Raw genomic sequence first — 23513 nt, forward strand, 5'->3', positions numbered from 1 at the left:
TCATAAACATCGGATACAAATAAGCGGTCCACAGCTATCTCATTACAAATAAACATCAGAGATACAAACATCAGATATATCTAACCACCCCTAGGGCGTCAGACCCTCTTAGCCCTCTGCTGGGCACGGACATAGCCCTCGGAGTAGGTGAGAACATCTGGAGACCTCATCTGTCGCTCAGGACGCGCAAGGGGCTGCGGTGTCTGCTGCTGAGATATCCCAAGTGGTGCTCCTCCTAACTGTGAATACCCCAAGACATCGGGGTCACCTTGCGCGGCAGGCTCTTCTGGACTCAAGCTGTCGAAGTCGTCTAAGGTGAATATCTCGTTATCTGGTCGAAAGGAGGAAGAAGAAGGTCCGGCGCCCGCATGGGGGTAGAATTCTACGCAAAAAATATGGATGTTAGCGTACGCTCGTATATTTTATCATGACATGTAGAAACCGAAATACGAAACATAAACTAACCTGTGTAGACCGGTATCTGTGGCCCCGGTACCATCCCTGGATACGGTCCGCCAACTGGTGCTGTCCCTCTAAACATTCCAGTAGCTGGATCGTATCTTGTATGTGATATTAGTAAATATGTAGGAACACTTGATCTAATTTTAAAGAGATATGTACGTTACCTGCACTTGGGAAGAACTGCGATGTCGGCCCTTGCACGGTCGACGGACACGGGAACGACGACGAGGCCTGGGACGACCCGTGGCTGTCTTCGTACTGCACACGGCTTCCGAAGTTGTGCACTAACTGACGCAACTGATCACGCTGCCTCGACCATGCCTCTGTCTGCTCAAACTGGGTCATTGGGGATATTGCCCATAGTCTCACAGCATCTTTTACGGCTTCAATATTTGGATATGTTGCACCTTACACTACCTCATTTCCTCTGTACTCCCACTCCTGATTTCGTACGTCTTCTGCGACATGACTGCCAAAACCATACTCCTTCCACTCTTTTGGCAATGAGTACTGCTCGTCGTCATCAGATGAGCCCTCATATTCTTCCATCTCTATTGTGGTTTGGTCTTCTGCCTCCATCTCGTCCACAATGCTATGTATCATCTCTCCCTCATCAGCAAGGCCCTGTGGTCCCATGTTTTGGTTCTCTGTCTCTTCTTGCTCAATATAATTGGTCTCTCTTCGAATACTCGAAGTTGCTTGATCTGCACCATATTGGATTTCATTTTCTATCTTCTCCCGGATTTGAACAAGAATGGCCAGAGGCCACCCATGTTCTAGAGCTGCTTGCATGTACTTCTGCCAGTCATCAGTGCTGTGTATCATCATCAATTCCCATGAATCACTTTCTACCTCCCAATTAACAAGAGATTGGACGGTGATCACATGTGTCAACGGATCAACACGGAACTCGCGTTGCAGCCACTTAAATATAGAACCAAAACTCCTTTCCAGAGGTTTATCTATGACGCTTGATGTGCACTTAAAGGCAGAAAAATCTACTCCATTTGGCCCATACAAAACATTATAGTCACCATAAAATACTTGAAACTGCATCTTGCTCGACATATCTGTATATCACAGAATACTTATCGAGTTATACTCTTTACTTCACTACCTTATTCAATAATCCGTAAAAACTAAGTATGGAATTCAACTACAACGTATAAGTATTCATAACTACGTGATGACACTTAAATTCTATACTGCATATGCCAAATTCTATTCTAAATCGTAATTAATTTATAAACGCGTCTCTAATAGTACTGTAATTGTAATAATAAATGCGTAGTACTAATTTTCTAAACTAATTTACTACTACATAACTAAAAACTAAAGTATCATTAAACTCCTAGTTAAATGGTTCTACTATAGCACTAATTAAATTAAATTACTCACCCCTACTTAAATGCGTAGTACTTAAATAAAAAATTATATAAACTAAATGTACTAACCTGCAGATCACAAGTGCTGAATCCGGCAGGGCTTCGCCGCTTCCCTTCTCCTCACCTCTCTCTTTTTTTCTGTATTTTTGTTGGAATTTTCGGGCTCAAATGAGGAGGGAAGAGGGGGTTTGACCTTATATAGGGGGAGGTGCCCCGGTCGCCCGCGGGGGGGGGGGGGGGGGCGACAGGCCCCCCTGCCGCGCCCGTGGGCCGGGCCCAGCGGTCGCCCGAGGGGGGGCGACAGGCCCCTTTTTTCCAGGGACATCGTTGCAAATTTGAAGAAAAAAAATTACACTTAAGGCCTGTCGCCCTATGGAGGCGACCGGGAGTATTTTTGAAATATTTCAAAACGGACATATATTTTTGAAATTTTTATTTTTAAAAAATATAAAAAGAAAAAAGCGCTCTTCCAGAAGCGGATCATCTCGGCCCAAACGAGCGAATTGAGCCCTCTCTCTCTTCTTTACGCTTCCTGGAAATTTTACTGCGGCGTATTTATTTCCTATCGGCGACGTCCCCACACGGCTGCCGGATGAGGTTGGCAAACATCACCTCCGGACCAACACGATCTGATCGGACCTCGATCGCGACTCTCTAGCGGACTAGCAGTGAGGTTGCGGCAGCTTTCTTTGATGCGTGGCAATGCCGGGCATAAACAGAGCAAAGAAACCATCATTCAGCTGCACGCTCGATCGCATGGATGCACGTTGGACGGACCTACGCTACCGGCAGGCTGGCCGGGCAGGCCCTAGCAATGGGTGATCCCACGAGGGAGGAGATCGGGAGGATCTTGTTCCAGGAGAAAAAAAGATGGAAAAGAAAAGAATGGAAGATTCAGTGGGGATCCTGCAATGCCAGTTACGAATTACGTTGCTCCCATTGATAGAGAATTCTTGAAAGAATTTCTAAACTAATTGAATCTAATATTTTTTTAATAAAAAATATGGTACAGATGCTGACGGCGCTTACATAACGTCGTGCAACATTAGAGTGGCAGGTCTCAATGAAAAAAAGACGGTGGTCGTGTCGTGACCTCCAATTCTCCTGGCAACGCACGCACGCACGCGACTTATCTGGCTGGGATCTGCCTGGTTTTGTATTTTATACACTGGGCTACGCTGGAACATGCTCATGATATATCTTCGTTTCTTTTTTATTTCTCCTTCAACCTGTTTCTTTCCCTGATCTCTTTCTTGTGTTCGAGACGCATGCAAGTGTATGGCGAAAGCATTACTGTATCTGAACACGGAAAGTCCTCCAGAAAAAAAAATGTCTGATGAAACTAGCTAGCCTCTCATAAAAGGGAACGTTATTTTTTTTTAAAAAAAAAGGAAAGGTAGTATAACAAAAGAAAGAATCATCATCAAATTCGCTGGCTCTGTGTCATCACCCATCGTGCAAAAGACTACCATCAACTCATTGCGAACAGCTGTCCAGCTCAGCAGTCGTGCACAACCATACCTCAGTGGCCATTATATAAATCAACTTAATCGATGCAATGATTCAGGCACAAGCTGGATTAATATTTGTTTATTTATTTATATTCGATGAATCATCAGGCGCAAGCTGGACAGAGTATAATCGAAAAGGGGAGGCCTGGAATGGGGTGTTGGTTCGGTTGGGTGAGCTGGGCCAATGGGAGCGCAGGCCCAAAGCCTACCCGCGATCCAGCGAAGAACCAGATGGTTACTGCCGGCCTGCCGCGTGGGGCCACACGTCGGTAGATCGGACGGCCGGTGCGCCCTACGCGTCGGCCATTGTGCGGTCCAGGATGTCCGAGCATCTCCAGCTCCTTCCAGCCTCAGGCGAGATACAACGGCTCCCCCTATACCTCCCCCACTTAACGTAGGGGGTGCTTTGGGGAATTGGCGATCCAACAGTTCCCCCAAAGCTACTCTTATATATGGGGGAGTTGAAACTCTATATATATATGGTGAGTTCTAACTCCCCCTATATTCTAATCACACTATTTATTCGCGATATTAATCCTGTTTGAGCCCCGTAATATGATGATAATGTGTATTATGACAGTATAAATACTGTATGATTTTTTTTTAAATTCAAAAACGTTAAATAAATAGTTAGTTAATGAGTGATAGTATATAGGGGGAATAGATATGGGGGAATGGTTGGAGAGAAAGAGTTATAGAGGGAGGAATCTTTTGGAGGGAGATAGTAAAATATAGTAAATAGTACGTTTGGGGGGAGTTGGATGGGGGAAATGGTTGGAGCAAACCTAAATAGTACGTTTGGGGGAGTTGGAGAGGGGGAATAGTTGGAAATAGCCTCAGCCAGTCAGGAGAGCTCCTCGCCGTCCTCGGGGCATTCCCCCCTCCCTTCTGATTGTTTTCCATTTTCTTTTCTTTGATCCTGGACGGCTGGACCACTGGTACTATCTTGTCGAAGGAATTGATTTATTGTGAAACGAAAGGAGACGTGAAATACTTGGGTCTTGGGGTTCTCTCACTCGATCCTAAAAATTTTAGTTTCTTTGCCATGTTCTATGTGTTTGAATGGTGTGGTTTGTTGGAAGTATGGTTAGCTCTTTTGGCATGGACTTTCTTGCAAATATTTTCCTCCCTGTTAATAGTTTCTTTTTGGCGAATAATAGTAGCTCTTTGCATGTCAACACCTTTTCTAACCCGTGACAACCGGCCATGAGATTCCAATTCAGTTACTAGTACTTGTCTTTCAACGCAAACTAATTTTAGCTGTCAGCCAGGATGCGCAAATAATTCTTGACATCTTGGGTAAGAGAAATGAAGTGTCTTCCACGAATATACGTGGCTCCTAGAAAAGAACCAGAGCTGTGATGTCGAGTATAGAAGGATTTAAATAAAACTATAATCCGTATTTATTTACAAACTGCTCAAAACAACAATCGACACCTCTATTTTATGCAGAAAATATACCATGTATTTAGCACAATGAAAGCTTTTCTTGTCTCCTGTGGTGGAAAGGAAATGTTGATGATGCCAGCACCAGCGGCGGAGCCAGCAAGGGGGCTAGGGGGGCTCCAGCCCCCCTAAGCTCCCCTAATTACACGTAAAATACTATAGCAAAAACATTAAATTATCATTAAATTTTCACACAAATTAACATCTCCATTGTTTCAGCCCCCTTGCCTCTCATCCTGCATCCGCCACTGGCCAGCACGAGTGAAATCAATCAACAACTGCGATATAGATGTCATACCCCTTGAAAGGCCTGCATTTGGAGAAATACAAATGCTAAACACGAAATCATCGTATTTCACTCTATTTTATTAGAACACACTACAAAGACGCCGCGCATCTGAAATCGTATTTATTAAAATTTATGGAAAAAATACACGCCTCGTATTTCAAACCGTATCTGTGTCACGGACCACGCATCAACCGAGTCCACGTACCACCCATCCCTTCCCCTCCACTTCCCCAGCGGCTCTTGTATAAACTCCACCACCCCAGTCCTCGGGGACGGGCACGCCGCCATCCAGATCCAGCCGCCCTTCCCACCGCCGGAACTCCGCCTCCCTTCGCCGTCGGCCCCGCCCCTCGGATCGGTCGGCGTCTCCTCTTGCTGGTAAGGAAGCCTAGCTTTCCCTGGTTGTTTTTTCGTTTTTGTTCCTCGGTGGATGGATCTCCTCTTCGCCGCTAGTGGGCGCTCGAATCGGATCCGAGTCCTTGTTGCTTGTATGGCTGCTTCTAGCTCGTCGCGGATTTATTCGCTGCGCGGCGGAGTAGTAGTTGGGAGCAGTTTGTTTCCCAGATCTTTTGTTAGGATTGGGAGGAAAGGTTTATGGGGGAAAACTGAAAGGTTTATGCGCAACAGCTAGCCGCCTCAACGGAAGTGGTGGCTTGCCGCCGGGATTTGCTCAGTAGGATTACCCTTGATGAGCATGAGCTAAATAAACAGAACCTGTTTGAGTGATCAGTAGGAGTAGCCTTCTGATGTTTGAATCTGTGTGATGCAACAGAATCACTAACCAGATGGCTGACGGCGAGGACATTCAGCCCCTTGTCTGTGACAATGGCACCGGCATGGTCAAGGTTTGAGCTGCCTCCTTCTCATCGGTTCATACACATCTTTGGTCAGGCATTCACAGTACTGACCCTATATTGATATTTGTGTTCTTCTTAGGCTGGTTTTGCTGGGGACGATGCGCCAAGGGCCGTCTTCCCGAGTATCGTTGGGCGCCCTCGCCACACTGGTGTGATGGTGGGGATGGGGCAGAAGGACGCCTATGTTGGCGACGAGGCCCAGTCCAAGAGGGGTATCCTCACCCTGAAGTACCCGATCGAGCATGGTATTGTCAGCAACTGGGATGATATGGAGAAGATTTGGCACCACACCTTCTACAATGAGCTCCGTGTCGCTCCTGAGGAGCACCCTGTGCTGCTGACTGAGGCACCCCTGAACCCCAAGGCTAACAGGGAGAAGATGACCCAGATCATGTTTGAGACCTTCAATGTGCCAGCCATGTATGTTGCCATCCAGGCTGTGCTCTCCCTCTACGCCAGTGGACGCACTACAGGTGTTTAACTGATTCTCCGCTTTTGTTAAAGCACATTTTGCAATGTGAGGTTCTTTACGTTGGCTGGACTAATGCTGTTGTTCCTGCAGGTATCGTGTTGGACTCTGGTGATGGTGTCAGCCATACCGTGCCAATCTATGAAGGGTACGCCCTTCCCCATGCCATTCTCCGTCTCGACCTTGCTGGACGTGACCTCACTGACAGCCTGATGAAGATTCTTACTGAGAGGGGTTACTCCTTCACCACCACTGCTGAGCGGGAAATTGTAAGGGACATCAAGGAGAAGCTCGCCTATGTGGCACTGGACTATGAGCAGGAGCTTGAGACTGCCAAGACCAGCTCCTCTGTGGAGAAGAGCTATGAGCTGCCTGATGGGCAGGTGATCACCATCGGGGCAGAGAGGTTCAGATGCCCTGAGGTCCTCTTCCAGCCTTCTTTCATTGGTATGGAGTCGCCTGGAATCCATGAGACCACCTACAACTCTATCATGAAGTGTGATGTGGATATTAGGAAGGACCTCTATGGTAACATCGTGCTCAGTGGTGGCTCAACCATGTTCCCTGGTATTGCTGACCGCATGAGCAAGGAGATCACTGCCCTTGCACCAAGCAGTATGAAGATTAAGGTGGTGGCACCGCCCGAGAGGAAATACAGTGTCTGGATCGGAGGGTCTATCCTTGCTTCGCTTAGCACCTTCCAACAGGTCAATATTACACTTATCTATTGCTCAGTTATCAAATTTATCTATGTTGCAGTAGTTACACTTCTTTTTTGTCAGTATACTAACAGTATGCTCTGATGTTTATATGGCAGATGTGGATCTCAAAGGGTGAGTATGATGAGTCAGGCCCAGCAATTGTTCACCGGAAGTGCTTCTAAGCCCTGGATTCATTGCCTTTCTGCTTTATCGGGGCTGTTCTTTTGTTGAGTCCTTGCCATGTAAGCTACTGTGTTTGAGATTGCTGGGGTTCCATTGAGCTATATTACCAGATTTGTTGGTTGGGTCAAAACCATGTACCATTTAGACTCTGTTCAGTGGCTGCTATATTCAACCAGTGCTGAATCATACATTGTGTGTTCTGGTTTCGCTTTGATGGCAAATTTGGTGCCAATGTTAAAGAGTATTGAACTATCTACTAGCATGTTCTGTAATAGTCTTGAATGACTTGTTTTCATTTCTCATGTACATTCAATCTGGGATATTATCTATCGATGGTGTTGCCCAGTTAATTCATGATTTCTGGCGTAGTGTTCTCTGCATTTTATATCAACAGTGTCCCCATTGATGCTGGGACTCCCAAGAATAGACTCGGTGGTGTGCTGTATATCTCTTGAGCATATGGGTCATTGAAATGATTGGTTGATATGCCCGTTTGGCTATTTACTGTCGAACTGCAGCAGATTTCTGAGTGCACATTCTGCTGGCCCAGTTCATCTGGTACCAGAAAACATGGCATGTTGGTGCTACTAATTTCTGAATGCGCATTCTGCTGGTTTGATTCATCTGGTGGTACCGAAAACGTGGCATGTTGGTGCCACTGATTTTCTGAATGCATCAAAGGCAGGAACATGCTCCTGTACTTGGAGAACATGGGGTGTTGCTTTGTGAAGAGCGGGGAAGGAAGAGGCCATTGCTGGCTGTAACTTTTTCATGTGCAACCATTGATTGTTTCATGTGGGTGGTGGATGCCCTTTGGGTTGTGACTTTTGTTCAGATCTGCAGCAGTGTAGCCTTTGATCTACTCATATGTAGGGGTTGCCCCTCTTTACGAGTTCATGCGAAACATTTTTTGCGACGAGTCATTTTCAGCTCTGCTTTTTGCGTGTCCTTTTCGACTGTTTTTCGTGGATGGTATATGAGTTCAGGACCTTCAGGTGGTACTGGTTGCTATTGCTTGAGCTTTGTGGTGCAAGTTCGCTTGAAGCTGCACACCACAAAAGCAAGTGGAAAATATGGATATATGTGGATTGGCTTGTGCCAGAACTTGTAACGAATACGTAGCCTGTCATTGTTAGGTCTTTGTATCTTGGCTCGCTATCTTTTATCGATCAATCAGCGATGTGTGGCTGATAAAGTGAACCGTATTTGCTTTCTTATCCAAACAGGAAACTGAGGTCTAGTTTTTATTTGATTGGATCAGCTAACTAGCTAAGTTAAATAACAAACTCAGGCCTTTGTGAATTGCAGCATTTTTCGCATCCCAGAGGAGCTTGGATTACTATAGCTTATATGCTGCTGAAAACTAATTAAATATATGTAAGCAGGAAACTTGAAACGAAGACGAATGAAAAATACAAACGCTATTCGAAAAATTCCTTAAAAGTTTAAAGAATGTCGAGAGCATAAACCCCCAATGGGCCAAACTATACTCTCACTTGTGTGGGCTCTTATCTCGAAGGCCTCAACAACAAGGCCCAAAACTCTTCAAAATAAAGGCCGGCCCACGTAGCAATCAACTGCTCTAGTGCGGTGCCTTTCTTCTTCGACGCCGCCATGCCTGCTGCTCGCCGGCGGCGGCGCTCATGGCCAATACCGTGCAACTAGGGTTAGCTGGCCAACAAAGTTAAGCTGAGTGAATTCGGTGCATGGCGAAGCCATGACAACCCGTCCCCATGTTAGCGCCCTCATTCTCAACTACCACGCTCACACCCGTGCTGATCCACCTCCTGCGCGGCGCCTCCGACCTCGCGTCCGTCGCCGCCATCCACGCCAAGCTCCTCAAGGTCGGGGTCGCGTCCACTCTCGCCTCCTCCAACCATCTCCTCGCTGCTTACTGCCGCTGCGGCGCGCTGAACCGCGCCCGCGACCTGTTCGACGGAATGCGGGTGCGGGACGTCATCTCCTGGACGACGCTCATGTCCGGGTACACCGCATCCGGTCGTCCCCGGGAGGCCATCGCCGTCCTCCGCGCCATGGAGTTTAGTGGTGTGCGGCCTAACGTGGTCACCTTATCGACGGCCGCCAGCGCGTGCGCGCGCCTTGCGGAGGCGGGGTTCGGCCGGCAGGTGCACGCCCGCGCGGAGGTCGCCGGGTGCGCGCGCGACACCATCGTCTCCACTGCACTCGTCGACATGTACGGCAAGTCTGGCCGCGTCGATGACTCGCGCGCGGTGTTCGATGGCATGGCTGCGCCTGCGAGGAACGCCGTGTCGTGGGGCGCGATGCTGGCTGTGTACGCGCAGAATGCGCTCGGGGACGAGGCGATCCAGCTCTTCGCCGAGCTGAGGACAAGTGGCAGTGATCTGGCGCCCAACCACTTCATGCTGTCAAGCGTCGTGAGCGCGTGCGCCAGTGTGGTACGTCTCAGCATTGGCAAGTGCGTCCATGGTGCGGCTCTCCGGCTTGGGCATGGAAACAACGAAGTGATTGCGGTGGCTCTGGTTGACATGTACTCCAAGTGTGGGTGCTATGAATACTCAAGAAAGGTGTTCGGCACGATTGAGCAGCCATCCGTCATCCCGTGCACCTCCATCATCGTCGCAGCAGCAAAGTACGGCCATGGGAGGTGTGCACTTGCTTTGTTGGGTGAGATGGTCGATCGAGGTGTGCAGCCAAACGATGTCACACTGCTTGGCGTCATGCATGCTTGCAGCCACTCTGGTCTCGTTGACACCGGCCTGCAGTTCCTCCACTCCATGCAGAGCAAATATGGCATTGCTCCGTGCCCCAGCCACTACACATGTGCGGTTGACATGCTCGGCCGGGCAGGGCGGTTAGAGGAGGCATTCGAGCTGGCCAAGGAGGCTCAAGTTGAAGGCAACGAAGCCCTCCTGTTGTGGAACTCCTTGCTGTCAGCTTGCCGGACACATAAGCGCCTGGACCTAGCAACCTTGGCTGGGCAGAAGGTTTCAGAGTTCAACCAAGATGTAGCTGGTGGACTGGTAGTGATGTCAAATGCATACGCTTCAGCTGGTCAGACTGACAACGCTGCTGCTGTGTGGTCAAGCATGAGGCAACGTGGCATACAGAAGGATCCCGGGTGCAGCTGGATTGAAGTAAAGGATATCCCCTATGTGTTCTACGCTGGTGCAGTATCATGCGCTGGTGCAAGGGCAGATGAAGTGATGATGTTGCTAGATGAGTTGGAGTATAAAATGAGGGAGAAGGGTTACAAAGGGAGATTAGGGAGTGCTAGAGTATCTGATGCTCATGAGGATGATGGGGATGGAGGAAAAGGGGTAATGGTTGGAGTACATAGCGAGATCTTGGCTCTAGGGTTCGGTTTGCTGGTTGTACCAAAAGGGATGACCATCAGAGTCATGAAGAACCTGAGGATGTGCTGTGATTGCCATGAGACGTTCAAGCTCATTAGTGGCATTGTTGAGAGGGAGTTTGTGGTCAGGGATCTGAATAGGTTCCACCATTTCAAGTTGGGGTCATGTTCTTGCAACGACTACTGGTGATTCAAGATTGTAACTGAAGCGGCTCTGATCTTTCTGTGTAGAAAAGGAGAACATTAGTAACAGATTACCTTGGTGTAGATGTTCAAATAACTTTTTTTTTTGCTGCATGTAGAATGACCCAACCTTGAGCTCAATCGGAGCTACTAGCGTTGGGCATCCGATGCAAAATTTCTCATTGAACGTCCTATTCCAACATTGAAAAATAACTGCTGCAAAATTCAAAATCAATGCTTGCAATATTATAAAATATATAAAATTGTTTTATATCCGATTCTATGATAGAAAATTCCCGCTGTAATATGATACTATATGTTTCATGCAACATCCAATAAAATAATAATGTGTAGAAATAGACTTTTGTAATGTCGACATGTGCCTTTTGCAACATTTAAAGATTATATTTGCAATATTTTTTGAATTACAATTGCAACATCCAACAAAATATTTTTCTAAAAAAATCAGAGAACAAATAGAATTAATCCATTGTATTAAAAAAGGTGTAATATAACAAGTCAACTATTTAAACATCTATAATAAATTTATGCAACATCCTAAAACAGTTGTTGCAACATCACTTCACATCTTAACACATCGGGTTTCTTAAAGACCGGTGCCTCCTCCGGCTTTCTCTGCGTTTCACGGCTGGCGCTGCTCTCCGCATCACGCCACGTCGTCAAGATGAGTTCTGGTGCTCTTATGTCTTGATTTTTGTGCATCCCAAACTAAAAAATGCTCTACTTTGCGAACCGATTATCCAAATTAAATTTCGACTGCACCGTTGTGTTTCTTACGACAAGATCTTCAAAACTAGACCACACTTGATTATATTTATATTATATTTTTTCTAAAACAATTTTATTTTATTCATGAACATTTTCTATCTTGGAGAAATTTTTATCTTGTTTCGAAACATTTTGTTGGTTCTGGAACAATTTGCATCTCTAGAATATTTTTAACTCCAACGGACTTATGCAATGGTATGATGTTAGTCGCACATGCTATGAGTAGACATCCCTCAAGGCGGAAGCCTAGGCAAACTTCGAGGCTCCGTGCATCAGGATCATGACATGCTAGACACGGGAGGATGGACTACACGATGGCTCTGGCATCGCAGTTAGTGTAGAATGGGTTCAGCTTGGCACACGACGATGGACATGGAGGAAAAAAAATACAACGTCATTCATCCGTGTCGTATGCCCAACTTCCACCCACACATATTGACGGATCCTGAACTGTGACTACCCCACATGCAGCGATGGGAAAAAGCAACAAATAAGGCTCAGGGTGCGGTTATATATCACTTCAGATGATATTTCCACCTATCATTACCTAGAAGATATATTAGATGGGCAATCATCGGCCCAACCGGGGAACTATTTCCATGCTACGATGGGCCGTCATCAGCTGGTGTGACCCACCTACATGCAAATTCAAAATAAAAAAATTATAACTATTAAATCAAGCTTCTAAATTAAATTTAGATTGCACCATTGTTTTTCTTATGACAAGATCTTTCACGACATTTTGAAAAAAAAACATTTTTTACACTAAATAATTAATTTCAACTATTGGGAATAAATATTTCATACGAAAAAAGTTAAACATATCGAACAAATAATAATATACTACGAACAAAATATTAAACATCGTGAACTTTATATGAAAAACAAATACATCTACATTGAAAAAATATATTTTTATAAGTATACATGAACGTGATGAACAGCTTAGCTCATAAAAGGAAATAAATTATTTCACACTGGACTTATGAGTCCACAACACAAATAAATTAATATAAATTAAGCATGGCTCACTCTTAATTGTGATCAAAAAGTTTGATAATATAGTAAAATGTTTTTTTTAGATCATAGTAAAAGGTAAGTAAGTACAGATCTACTAATATCTTATAAAAGAAACAAACATGGTTGATAAATTATAAGAATGATAATTTATATACACAAACAAAGATTATGTACATGAGATTTATAATGAGGAGAGAGAGAGAGTAGATAAATAAATAGATACAAAGGATTGGGAAAAATAAGGGAAATAGAAATAGAAGGAAAGAAATAGGAAAGAGAAGAAAAGAACAAGATAAATAAACAAAAGAAGAAAATAAATAGAAAATAACAAGATTTATTACGTTCTTATCACTAATCACTAATATAGTGTAGATGTTAATTGGGAACATGCAACTTTATTTTGTAGAATTAATAGCTGATCATCTGAGCTTCTATTCATCATCATAACTCGGTCAAAGTTTTTACCAGATGCTATTTAAAATATTTGTAATAAATTGACTATTGAGAATAAGAAAAGGGAAGCATAGGCTAAGCAAAGCACACTATATTAGGGATACCTAATATAATTTTTTATATTTTTTTGAAGAAAATTCCAAGTAGATGCTCTTTAATTCATTTATATTGTTAAAATTCATGGTAGTCATGCTAGGGCGCGCAAAGCGCGCTTAATGTTCTAGTACTGAAAATGACCACTGCAGCATCACCTATGGACCCATTGACCAATCTTACATCAACTATTGTAACATCAATAACAACTAAACTTCCCACTTTAAACTTAAACTTTTTGCTATAACATCATCATATTCATATGTCTATCACAACAACAAAAAATCATGTAAGAAGTCCATCACAACATCCATCATTGAGGTCGGAGTGACTTTTCCGCTGCTATATCAAAATCATATCTATCGTAATAAATACATGCAAAAAATTTCCACTACAACACCATTGTGCTGGGTAAAGGTGTCCGACGATCGGAGGGCCTGATGCAAGCAATTCCGTAGCTCAATTTTGTTTGTAAACTAGTCACCATGCAGAAGATGACTAGAGGGCATAGTTGGGAGGGGGTTAGTGATCACGGAGGAGAGCACTGTGGCAATTTAACTTGAGAAAATTAGATGATATTGGGGCCATGGTAGCTTGGTTCCTTTTCTTGTGTTCTTATGGATGTGGATACAAAGATATCACTCTTATAGCAGTGACTTGGCTTGAGCATCAGAACACTTAAAATTTTTGTCCATTCTGAGTATAGATGTTCAATATAATATAACACTTAAACATCTACATAAATTGTTAAAATATTTTATCTAAAATGTTGCATGAAGTTTGAATAGATGCTCAATATTAGTTAGTATATTTTAGAATGTTGACTACATTAATACAACATTTTAGATATTTTTAATAAAAGTAACAAGCAGAATAAAAAAACATAAGCAATGCACACAGCACACCTGCCACCTCTGCCTCCAAATGTGTCCGTGGGCTTCTCCTGGGCCTCCCGACATGCGGGGTGTTCGCTCGGCCGCCGACTTCTCGGACGGGATCTCTCTCTCTCTCTCTCTCTCTCTCTCGCCCCACTTTCTCTTCTCTCTCTCGCTCGCTCGCTCGGCCGCCTTCTTTCCAAGCGGCGACGACAGGGGAGTGGCGCCGGTGTTGCCAGTTCTTCGTCGGGCGCTTCGCCGGCCGACAAGGTATGTCCACCCTTTCCCTTCCCTTCCGATCCTGCTGTGCGAAATCGAATACCCAAACCCCCTAGCGCGTGCTATTTGTATTTGGATCTGACCATGTCCAATACTAGGTCCGCCCCTGCTCGGGGGTTCAGCTGAATTCTGTTGAGCCTTTTGCTAGTGCAAGTACTAATCTTTAGCTCCTCTTTTAGGTGTTGCTTAATTGATGCTGTTGACTTGACTACAGTATTTGGTCCTCCTTTTAAGGTAGTTTCACTCTCAATACGTTACAAAAAGTAATTCACTGATTAGTAGGCTGCCGTGTTTGCTAATGATCTGCTGAGTGAGCCCATTGCTTCTACCTTAAATAAGTGCCTCTAATAGATTAATTTAATGAATCACTTAACTCTTAATGAAGCATAAACATATTATTTTGATTTGAATGATCTCTAGGTTCATATAATTATTTGTGATCTTGTTGGAGTACTCATGTAAAGGCGGCAAGGCAACCCGAGGCAAGCTGGGTATGCCTGGACGCGGCGCCTAAGGCGACAAGGGTGTGGCTGTTGCCCAAGTCGGTGCTTTTAGAACTATGCATGTAGCCATATCTCACACGTGTATTTTGCTCAACACTTCCCCTGAATTATTTTCTCAGGTGGGGCTGCAGGACCAATAAGGAGTGCTCACGCCAATCTCTCTGCTTGTATATGGTATCAGTAGGGAGTATTAATGACTGCATGATCCTTTGGGCAAAATGGAAGGAAATAACCTACCCTCTGGAAGCTTGATGCAAGGAACACCTTATGGTAGTTTAGACTTGCATCATAACCACATGCCAATGCACGCACCAAACTCTGGAAACCAGGGCTTCAATCACCCTCAGATGGCCAGCAATTTCCCCATTCATCTGAATCAGGATACAGATTCCGATCAGCTGACTGAATTTCAATTTGGAGAACATGGCAAGGCCAACCACCACCACCACCAGCAAACAAAGAATAGCATGAGCGATGATGAGGAACATGGTGTCCATGAGGATGCCACTGATAGCCAGACCGGCAAGGGCAAGAAGGGCTCGCCATGGCATCGGATGAAGTGGACTGATTCAATGGTTAAGCTTTTAATTACCGCAGCATCTTACACCGGGGAGGATCCAGGAGCTGATTCAGGAGGTGGTAGGAGGAACTGTGCAATGATGCAGAAGAAAGGCAAGTGGAAGGCCATATCAAAAGTCATGGGTGAGCGAGGCTGCCTTGTATCGCCACAGCAGTGTGAGGATAAGTTCAATGACCTCAATAAGAGGTATAAGAGGCTTACAGATCTCCTTGGTCGGGGTACTACTTGCAGAATTGTGGCAAATCCAGAACTTCTGGATAGCATGACTAATCTCTCAGATAAGACGAAAGATGACGCGAGGAAGATATTGAGCTCTAAGCACTTGTTCTATGAGGAGATGTGCTCCTACCACAACAATAATCGGTTTAATTTACCTGAAGATCCTGCACTTCAGCATTCGTTGCAGCTTGCTCTTAAGTGTAAAGATGAGCATGATGCAAGGAGAACCAGTGGAGATGCTGATGAAGATGATCAAAGTGCGGACACTGATTATGAGGAAGAGAATGATGATGAGCATCCAGCAGTGCATGTCAATAAGGGGACCTTGCCCATGCATAAAAGAATGCGGTACATGGCGAATCAGGAGGATGTAGGTTTCGGCAACTCTTCAAGCTCACATGACTGCAGCAGGAGATCTGATCCCCATAGCATTGCCGTGGATATTAACAAAGTCTTCCCGGATGGAACTAACTTGGCTTTGGTGCAAAAAGACTTGGCTACACAGTCTGCGGAGATTGAGAAACAGCGCATGGAAATTGAAGCTGAGGCGCTGGAGCTTGCAAAGCAACGCCACAAGTGGGAGAGATTTAGTAAGAAGAAGGACAGAGAACTGGAAAAGATGAGGTTGGAGAATGAACAAATGAAGATTGAGAATAGACGTTTGGAGCTGGAGGTAAGACACAAGGAGTTGGATCTTGAACTCAGGCTAAAAGGCAATGGCAGTCAGGCATGATGTGATGACATCTAATAAATTGCAAAGGCTGACTTGCAATATGGTAAGCTGAATATCTTGTTATCACTGCCCAGAGAAATGATTTCGAGTCACTTGTTTTTAATTCCTTCACCAAATCCTTGGTGTTGCTGTGCTGCTAGGTGTTATTTAGTATCACACACTTCACTCATCTTTATATATTTATTAAGTTTTCTATAGATGTTACAGAGTAAGTTCAACCTTCGACGTGAACTTGAAACATCAATGCACGCTTAGGGAGCTATGCTTTCCTTGAGATATCTTGGTTGATGTACACTAAGAGTTATAATGGCTTTATCGATTGTTTTTCAGTACACTTCTTTGTATATTCACACTTTCCAGAGATTTCCATAAACTGTCTTTAATTTTGATGATGTGGTTATTTACACCTCAATAAAGGCAGAAAAGCGCAGTAGAATCTCAACACGTGTGGCAAGTATACATTTTAGTGATCAGTCTGAGACGCTTGCTTCCAAATCAAATAGTTGAGAATTGCCAAAAACACTTCACTACGTTTCTTCTGTCTGTCTTGAACGAAGGCAGAGCCCTTCTTTGTGCTAGTGTTATTTAGAAATTAAATAGTTCTATTTTTTTCTGCCCTCCACCCCCTGTTTCAACAGTGTATAACTTTACTAATGCGCACTAGCAGTCTATAACTTTACTAGCAGTCTATAACTTTACTAATGCGCACTAGCCTGGATCACTGGAATCTTTGATGAAATATATAGTCTATATCGCATACTTCCAACAGACTTAATTTTTTATACGTCTTTTTTGTCCTAAACATATTTGCACTTGTTAATCCGACAAACAGTCTATCAGAAGTTGAAACTATTCCAAATACTTGTCAATCTATGTGCTGCATATAATTTGCACCAACATAGAGGAAAAAATTTACTCGAGTAACTAAGAACATAGACATACTACCCAACCGACAGTGACATATATACTGCACAAATAGATTACAGGATCGATCATCCGTAACCTGAAAAACGACCTATTCTTCTGTTTTTTATTTGAGAACCTATACTGAAAAGCACTGTAATGTAGCATGTGAAATTTGTGAATCTGCGGAATGTATATGAAACCTATATTTTTTTCCTCTTACCATTTTATGTGGCGGGGATAAAACTGCTGGCTATATTTTGTGTTGGAATTTTCTCAGTATAGAACAGCGCTGTCCATAAGACATGTCCTATGAGTTTGCTACCTCTGTTCAGTTTGCTTGAGGCAGCCAGGTTGCTCCATGTGCTGATACTTGATAGTGGTGTCATGAAATACCTTACTTCCACATTCAAGATAACTGAAACAAAGTCTACAGACCGCAAAGAATATGCTATGGTCCATGGAGACCTTACTTGTTGATTATCATGAAGCTATGCTGTTGCCTGATGCCAAATTACCTTCAGAAATGCTAGCATACACTGTTAAGTTTTTCCCTAATTTTCTTACCCTGTTGATGCCTTTCAGGTTACTTATGGCATTGATGTTAGAGTACTTCAAGAAAATTGACAAGGACACGTTGCATTGAGCCACTGACCATGCATTTTTCTAGGGGTTGCAGCGTAGAAGAAATGTTTATGATGCCAACGATGGTTCCATTCAAATTGTGCTTCTTCCTCGCAATATCATTTGTATATTGGAGCGGCCGATTTGTACTATAGCTCTTAATTCTATTTGCGTGCTATGCGCTATTATTCTGTTGTAAATTTCCACGTACAGCTGTAATATGGTCAGATTGTTCTTCCAGAATTTCAGCTGCTATTCAGCCTAGCCTAGCCCTGTTTATTCAGTGTATAGTTCTTTGATGTAGGTCAACTACTTATTGAGTGGTAAAAACTGGCTTGACGCCTCCTAGGCTGTGACTTTAATAATTCCCACCATATTTCTGTGTCATGCCTAAAACAAAAGGGTCGATCTAGGACAAAGCTGCTGACTGAATAAACATCACTCAGAAAATGGGAATATATATCTATTACAAATAATAAAAGAGGGGGAAAAAAGAGAATGGAGTGTACTTGTACTGCCATCAAATTTGATTAGGCTGGTTCCAGGACTCTGGAGGTACACAATCTTCATCTTTGATACTGCCATTGTCTTCTAATACTTTGTTATTACTCTCTCTCTCTCTCTCATTGTTCTTTAAGCCATAAATAAATTCAAGAAGTTTTGGGTTAAACCTAAAATTTGTTTTTTTCCCGCTGTAATTTTTTTTCCACACGACACACTAGTTTCGCGGAAAACGCCCTCACAGGTCGGTGTTGTCTTGCGCAGGTCGCACGTGACGTCGCGTTCGCCCCCGCAACACTTGTCCAGCCACCACCACTTGTTCTTTCCTTCGCCTCCTCTTCCTCCTCCCGTCGTCTCCTCTTCCTACCCCACCCCCCCCCCCCCCGCGTTCCCCTCCGTCCCTCCGGATCCGCATGGCGCCTCCGCAATCCGCGCCGCGCGATCTCCCGTAGCCGCGGCTCCGCCCCGGCCCAGCTCCCGCCACGCCGCTCGCTCCCGCCCCAGGTGCGTGTCGCGCGGATCCGTGCTCCTTCCCTGCTTGATGCGTGCCGGTGGCTTGTGGCGGATTCGCGCTGTTGTAGCGGGGATTGGGTTCGAGAGAGGTGGGAACGTGGGGCGTCTAGCTGGGAAGAGGTGCTTTAGCTTGCATTTTAGCGGAATTCGGGCGGGATTTGGTGGAAAAGCCGCGGGCTTTTCCTGTGATTTGGGCTCAGCTATAGCGGGATTTGGGCGTGGAGAGGTGGTTCATGTCGAATTTTTTTGCGGGTTAGCCTTAACTGCATCCGGCGAAAGCGACATAATGTGCCGGGTAATTGTTATGTTTGGGTATGCATATTGTGGCTAGCTTTAGCGTAAACTGTTGGGATTGCTAGAAATCAGAAATCAGGCGTCGCAATTACAATGTACGTTGAAGTCTTAGATTACAAGCCGCAACTAATCGAGTCCATGGTTTAGTGGCCAGCAGTGGCATGGGTGGGGAACTGAAGTGTATCTATACTCTTTTGTGCTCCGAAGATCTGGAATTACGGCTATTACGTTTTCCAATCTGTGCTGTGGTTTTAAATCTATATTGGATTATCGGTGATGTTACTGTAGTTTTGACGGACATTGGTTAGTTGTTATGTGAAGGGGTAATTCTGGTGAGTTCTTTCCTACCTTTTTTTCTTCAAATTGAAATCGCCACACAACCTTTGAGCTACACATCATTTCCAGCTCTACTGAGTGACCCATTCCAATATTACTTTTGTGATCATTGCTATATTGTATTGGCAGTTTGGCACAAAAATATGCAAAAGAATAGGTTCTCCCATGTTCAAAGTAACTAATTGTATCAATTGATTTGAGAGATTATTATGTGATGAGCTACAATATTATAGAAGGTGTTTTTTCAGAATTTGGTCTCTTGGTTGTTCCTTTTTTGGTAGTTTGAAATAAGCAGTTAGATATTACTGTTCTTACCAGAGAGAAATTTCAAAGGCTAATATTAGCTTTTTTTTTGTATGGCAGGCTCATCGTTTGGTTCATCTAGACTGTCATTACTTGGCATCGTGCTTGTACTATCGTTGGAGGAAGTTTTGATGTTTCAGCACAATTGCATTTGCTGTGATTGACCTTTAGTAGATGTCGTTCCGCAGCATTGTGCGTGATGTAAGGGATGGTTTTGGGAGCTTGTCTCGAAGAGGGTTCGAGGTGAAGCTTCTGGGCCACCGCAGAGGGAAATCTCATGGTGCTGTCCATGAGTTGCATGATCCAGCCCCGGTGATCCAGAGCAGTTGCTGGGCTAATTTGCCCCCTGAATTGCTTCGAGATGTGATCGAGAGGTTGGAAGCCAGTGAAGCAACATGGCCTAATAGGAAGAATGTAGTTTCTTGCGCGGCTGTTTGTCAAACCTGGAGAGAGATGTGCAAAGAGATTGTTAAGAATCCAGAATTTTCTGGAAAAATCACTTTCCCTGTGTCCCTGAAGCAGGTGATGATGCTCTCTTTGATCCTTGTTTCATTTTTCATTTTTTATGATAATTTTACTATAACTGGAACATGTTTTTGCATCCTTACTGTAACTTCTATTTGGAAAGTGCTATCATTAAAATAAAGAAAACAAGGGATACAGACACCTTTTCTATTCACTAATACTGTATTGTTGGCCACATTCAGCCTGGGCCTCGAGATGCAACTATCCAGTGCTTCATCAAAAGGGATAAATCTACCCAAACATACTACCTGTATCTGTGTCTTAGCACAGGTAAGCCTTTTCAAAGTACTGTGTTTGCTTGTACTTGCTGTAATGCCTTACACCACATCACTGCCATCAGCTTTTGTGAGATGCTTGTAGACGTTTTAAATATGCAAGATACATGATCATGTTTCTAGTTACATAAAACAAGAATATACATGCAGCCTAGTCCTTGTGATATAATGAGCCATGCTCGAATTATAACGAACCACTTTACCCTAATATACACATATGTACTATACATAGCAGTCTTTTGTGCATGTCTTCCCCACTTCTTTTTCATGTTCGACACTGGCATTCTTGACTCAGAAATCTAGAGAACCGGGCCCCTCGTTTTGCTCTTGCGGAATATACACTATATTTTCTTTCCAGAAGTAGTAATTTTAACTGATGTTGTAAATTATAGCACTTGTTTCTAGTGCTTTCTGCTAAGTCTGCATTTTCCTACTACCATTTAACCTCAATGAAGTCCACGCTCGCGGGGGTCGGGGTACTTTAAATAAATGTGTCGATATGGTCAACCTATCTTGCATCTGGGTCTAAGCATTCTTGAACCCATCTTCATAGCTGTTTAGTTGCTGGAATCCAATGAGTTAAACATTTGCAGTAGCCCTGTTGGTATTCTATGGGTCTAAGCATTGTTGAGCCCATCTTCGCAACTGTTTAGTTGCTGGAATCCAATGAGCTTAAGCATTTACGGTAGTCCTTTTGGTATTCTACCACTTTCTTGAGGCTAAAGCATAATACCAGTTACCAATTCTAGGAATTAGTGGCGGCACGCTGACAGATGCCCACGATTGTCTGTTTCCAATTCATTCCTGAATCTTTAGATCGATTCCACTTGCAGACCTGCCTGTTGCCTTGTTGGTACCTCTTTTTTTTTGTCAATCTGTTGCTAATACATGGTGTGACACATTTTTCAGCTGTGCTTGTTGAAAGTGGCAAATTCCTCCTATGCGCAAAACGAACCTCCCGTCCAACCTGTACAGAATATACAATATTTATGAATTCTGAAAATATATCTAGGTCAAGCAAAATGTACATTGGAAAGCTGAGGTACTAACTCATATATTGCCCAAGCTGTTTTTAGAAATCATTTTTCTAATATGTATTTATCACTAATATATCTATGGTGTAAATTTAGGTCAAATCTCCTCGGCACAAAGTTTGCAATATATGATACCCAGCCTCCATGCAATGTAGCACAGCCAGGGAAAACAAGCCGTAGGTTCTACTCCAGGAAGGTGTCACCAAAAGTCTCTTCCAGCACCTACAACATAGCACAGGTTTCATATGAGCTGAATGTCTTGGGAACTCGGGGTCCTAGGCGGATGAACTGTGTTATGCACTCCATTCCTGCCTCATCCCTTGAGGCTGGAGGCACTGTTCCATGCCAGCCAGACAGTGTCCTCACCCGCTCCCTTGACGAGTCATTTGGTAGCATTTCCTTCTCGAAGTCATCTGTTGTGGATCATTCCATGCGTTTCGGGAGCACAAGGTTCTCTGAAGTCTCGATGAGCAGCCACAGGATTGGAGACATGGCTCTGGGTGACAATGATGAATACAAGGAGAGGCCATTGGTGCTCCGTAACAAGGCCCCAAGATGGCACGAGCAATTGCAGTGCTGGTGCCTCAATTTTAGGGGCAGAGTGACTGTCGCATCTGTCAAGAACTTCCAGCTTGTAGCTGCAACACAGGCTGCTGCTGGAGCCACAACCCCGTCGCAGGCTGTCCCAGCACCGCCACCGGAGCATGAAAAGGCGATCCTGCAATTCGGGAAGGTGGCCAAGGATATGTTCACAATGGACTACCGTTATCCGCTATCAGCCTTCCAGGCCTTCGCAATCTGCCTGAGCAGTTTCGACACCAAACTGGCCTGCGAATAAAGCTATCGTGGCCGAAGGATCTGTTTGGTGAAGACAGCGGCCCCGAATTTTGCTGGGCCGCCATATTCTGTTGTATGTTGTTGATGCCTTCTTAACTTCCCTAGAAAGCTGTGTTTAGCCATTTCCACCTGATCTACAGCTGCTGCTGTGCTATGTCCTGATTGCTTTGTTTTCAATAGCTTTGTTCTGTGGTGTAGCATCATGGCCTGCCCTTAACTAGTTGGCAGATTAAATTGTTTTTTTTTTCGTACTATGTTTGTATTAACTATGAAGGGTGTGACATTTTCGTTGTGCCTAAGCTCTGAATTCCTTATTGTCTGGCTGCAGTGGTGGCAAGCAACTGTCCATTTTGTAAAATTCTGGATTATCTTGTCATAAGTCATAGCAATAAAAGAATTAGCTTTCGTTTATTCCAAAAAACTGTTGGGTCGCTGTATATGTATTTCTTGAAGCAAACTATCCCCTGTATGCACTTATTACTTTCCCATGTATGCTGCTGCACACATGTATTTGCACCAACATATACAACAACTAAATATTATAACCGATTTTGAACCCACTCCAAACTGTCCCACCATAAATTTGGGGTAAACCCATCACGGCCCACTTAATATTTTAACCCATCTAAACACGCTCCACCCGCAAACACAATGCATCCTATTAAACTTATTGTAACCAGCTCCATTGGCAAAAACCTAGCTTCATTTCACATACCTAAAACATTTTGCATGGACTCAGATATTCATCCAATTTGCATGTGGACCCATACGTGGACCGTATTGAACTATGGATGACTGGGTGTCGTAGGTTTGTGTAACTGTGCGCAAGTGTAGCTGTAATTTTGTAAATCTTAGCAGAAATGTTGTAGTTTCTTAGTTAAGCGTAAATAGTTGTTTTTTTTGTGAATGAACTCATTTGTATAAAATAGAGTGTTTCGATTGATTCCTCCTACCACACATAAAGTTTTTTTAACAAATTATAAAAGCAATAATCATAAAATTAT

The 23513-nt window shown here is 44.0% G+C and overlaps 4 protein-coding genes across 8 annotated transcripts; all 4 read left to right on the forward strand.

Moving 5' to 3' along the window:
- Nucleotides 1–5275: 5275 nt before the first annotated feature.
- LOC120696784 (actin-7) lies at nucleotides 5276–7657 on the forward strand. 2 transcript variants are annotated; one of them, XM_039979772.1, is made up of 5 exons: nucleotides 5276–5471; nucleotides 5866–5938; nucleotides 6030–6423; nucleotides 6513–7126; nucleotides 7237–7657. In XM_039979772.1, exons 2-5 carry the CDS (start codon nucleotides 5879–5881, stop codon nucleotides 7300–7302), a joined length of 1134 nt encoding a protein of 377 aa, XP_039835706.1. In that variant the 5' UTR covers nucleotides 5276–5471; nucleotides 5866–5878; the 3' UTR covers nucleotides 7303–7657. The 2 variants fall into 2 exon arrangements, with proteins under 2 accessions (XP_039835706.1, XP_039835707.1); XM_039979773.1 differs by having other exon boundaries at nucleotides 5378–5427; nucleotides 5863–5938.
- A 1215-nt stretch (nucleotides 7658–8872) lies between these two features.
- On the forward strand, nucleotides 8873–10917 carry LOC120696785 (pentatricopeptide repeat-containing protein At4g15720-like). Its single transcript, XM_039979774.1, has one exon. It carries the CDS (start codon nucleotides 9037–9039, stop codon nucleotides 10825–10827), a length of 1791 nt encoding a protein of 596 aa, XP_039835708.1. The 5' UTR covers nucleotides 8873–9036; the 3' UTR covers nucleotides 10828–10917.
- A 3217-nt stretch (nucleotides 10918–14134) lies between these two features.
- Nucleotides 14135–18253, forward strand: LOC120696786. 4 transcript variants are annotated; one of them, XM_039979777.1, is made up of 5 exons: nucleotides 14135–14320; nucleotides 14509–14563; nucleotides 14750–14870; nucleotides 14952–16407; nucleotides 17853–18253. In XM_039979777.1, exon 4 carries the CDS (start codon nucleotides 15051–15053, stop codon nucleotides 16362–16364), a length of 1314 nt encoding a protein of 437 aa, XP_039835711.1. In that variant the 5' UTR covers nucleotides 14135–14320; nucleotides 14509–14563; nucleotides 14750–14870; nucleotides 14952–15050; the 3' UTR covers nucleotides 16365–16407; nucleotides 17853–18253. The 4 variants fall into 4 exon arrangements, with proteins under 4 accessions (XP_039835711.1, XP_039835712.1, XP_039835709.1 ...); XM_039979775.1 differs by lacking the exon at nucleotides 14750–14870 and having other exon boundaries at nucleotides 14157–14320; XM_039979776.1 differs by lacking the exon at nucleotides 14509–14563 and having other exon boundaries at nucleotides 14157–14320.
- Nucleotides 18254–18678: 425 nt separating this feature from the next.
- On the forward strand, nucleotides 18679–22930 carry LOC120696788 (tubby-like F-box protein 14). Its single transcript, XM_039979779.1, has 5 exons — nucleotides 18679–18896; nucleotides 19899–20360; nucleotides 20546–20633; nucleotides 21548–21680; nucleotides 21769–22930. The coding sequence occupies exons 2-5, from the start codon at nucleotides 20013–20015 to the stop codon at nucleotides 22508–22510; spliced, it is 1311 nt and encodes a 436-aa protein (XP_039835713.1). The 5' UTR covers nucleotides 18679–18896; nucleotides 19899–20012; the 3' UTR covers nucleotides 22511–22930.
- Nucleotides 22931–23513: the final 583 nt, after the last annotated feature.

Source organism: Panicum virgatum, chromosome 3K (assembly GCF_016808335.1).
Source record: "Panicum virgatum strain AP13 chromosome 3K, P.virgatum_v5, whole genome shotgun sequence".
NCBI classification, from domain to species: domain Eukaryota; kingdom Viridiplantae; phylum Streptophyta; class Magnoliopsida; order Poales; family Poaceae; genus Panicum; species Panicum virgatum.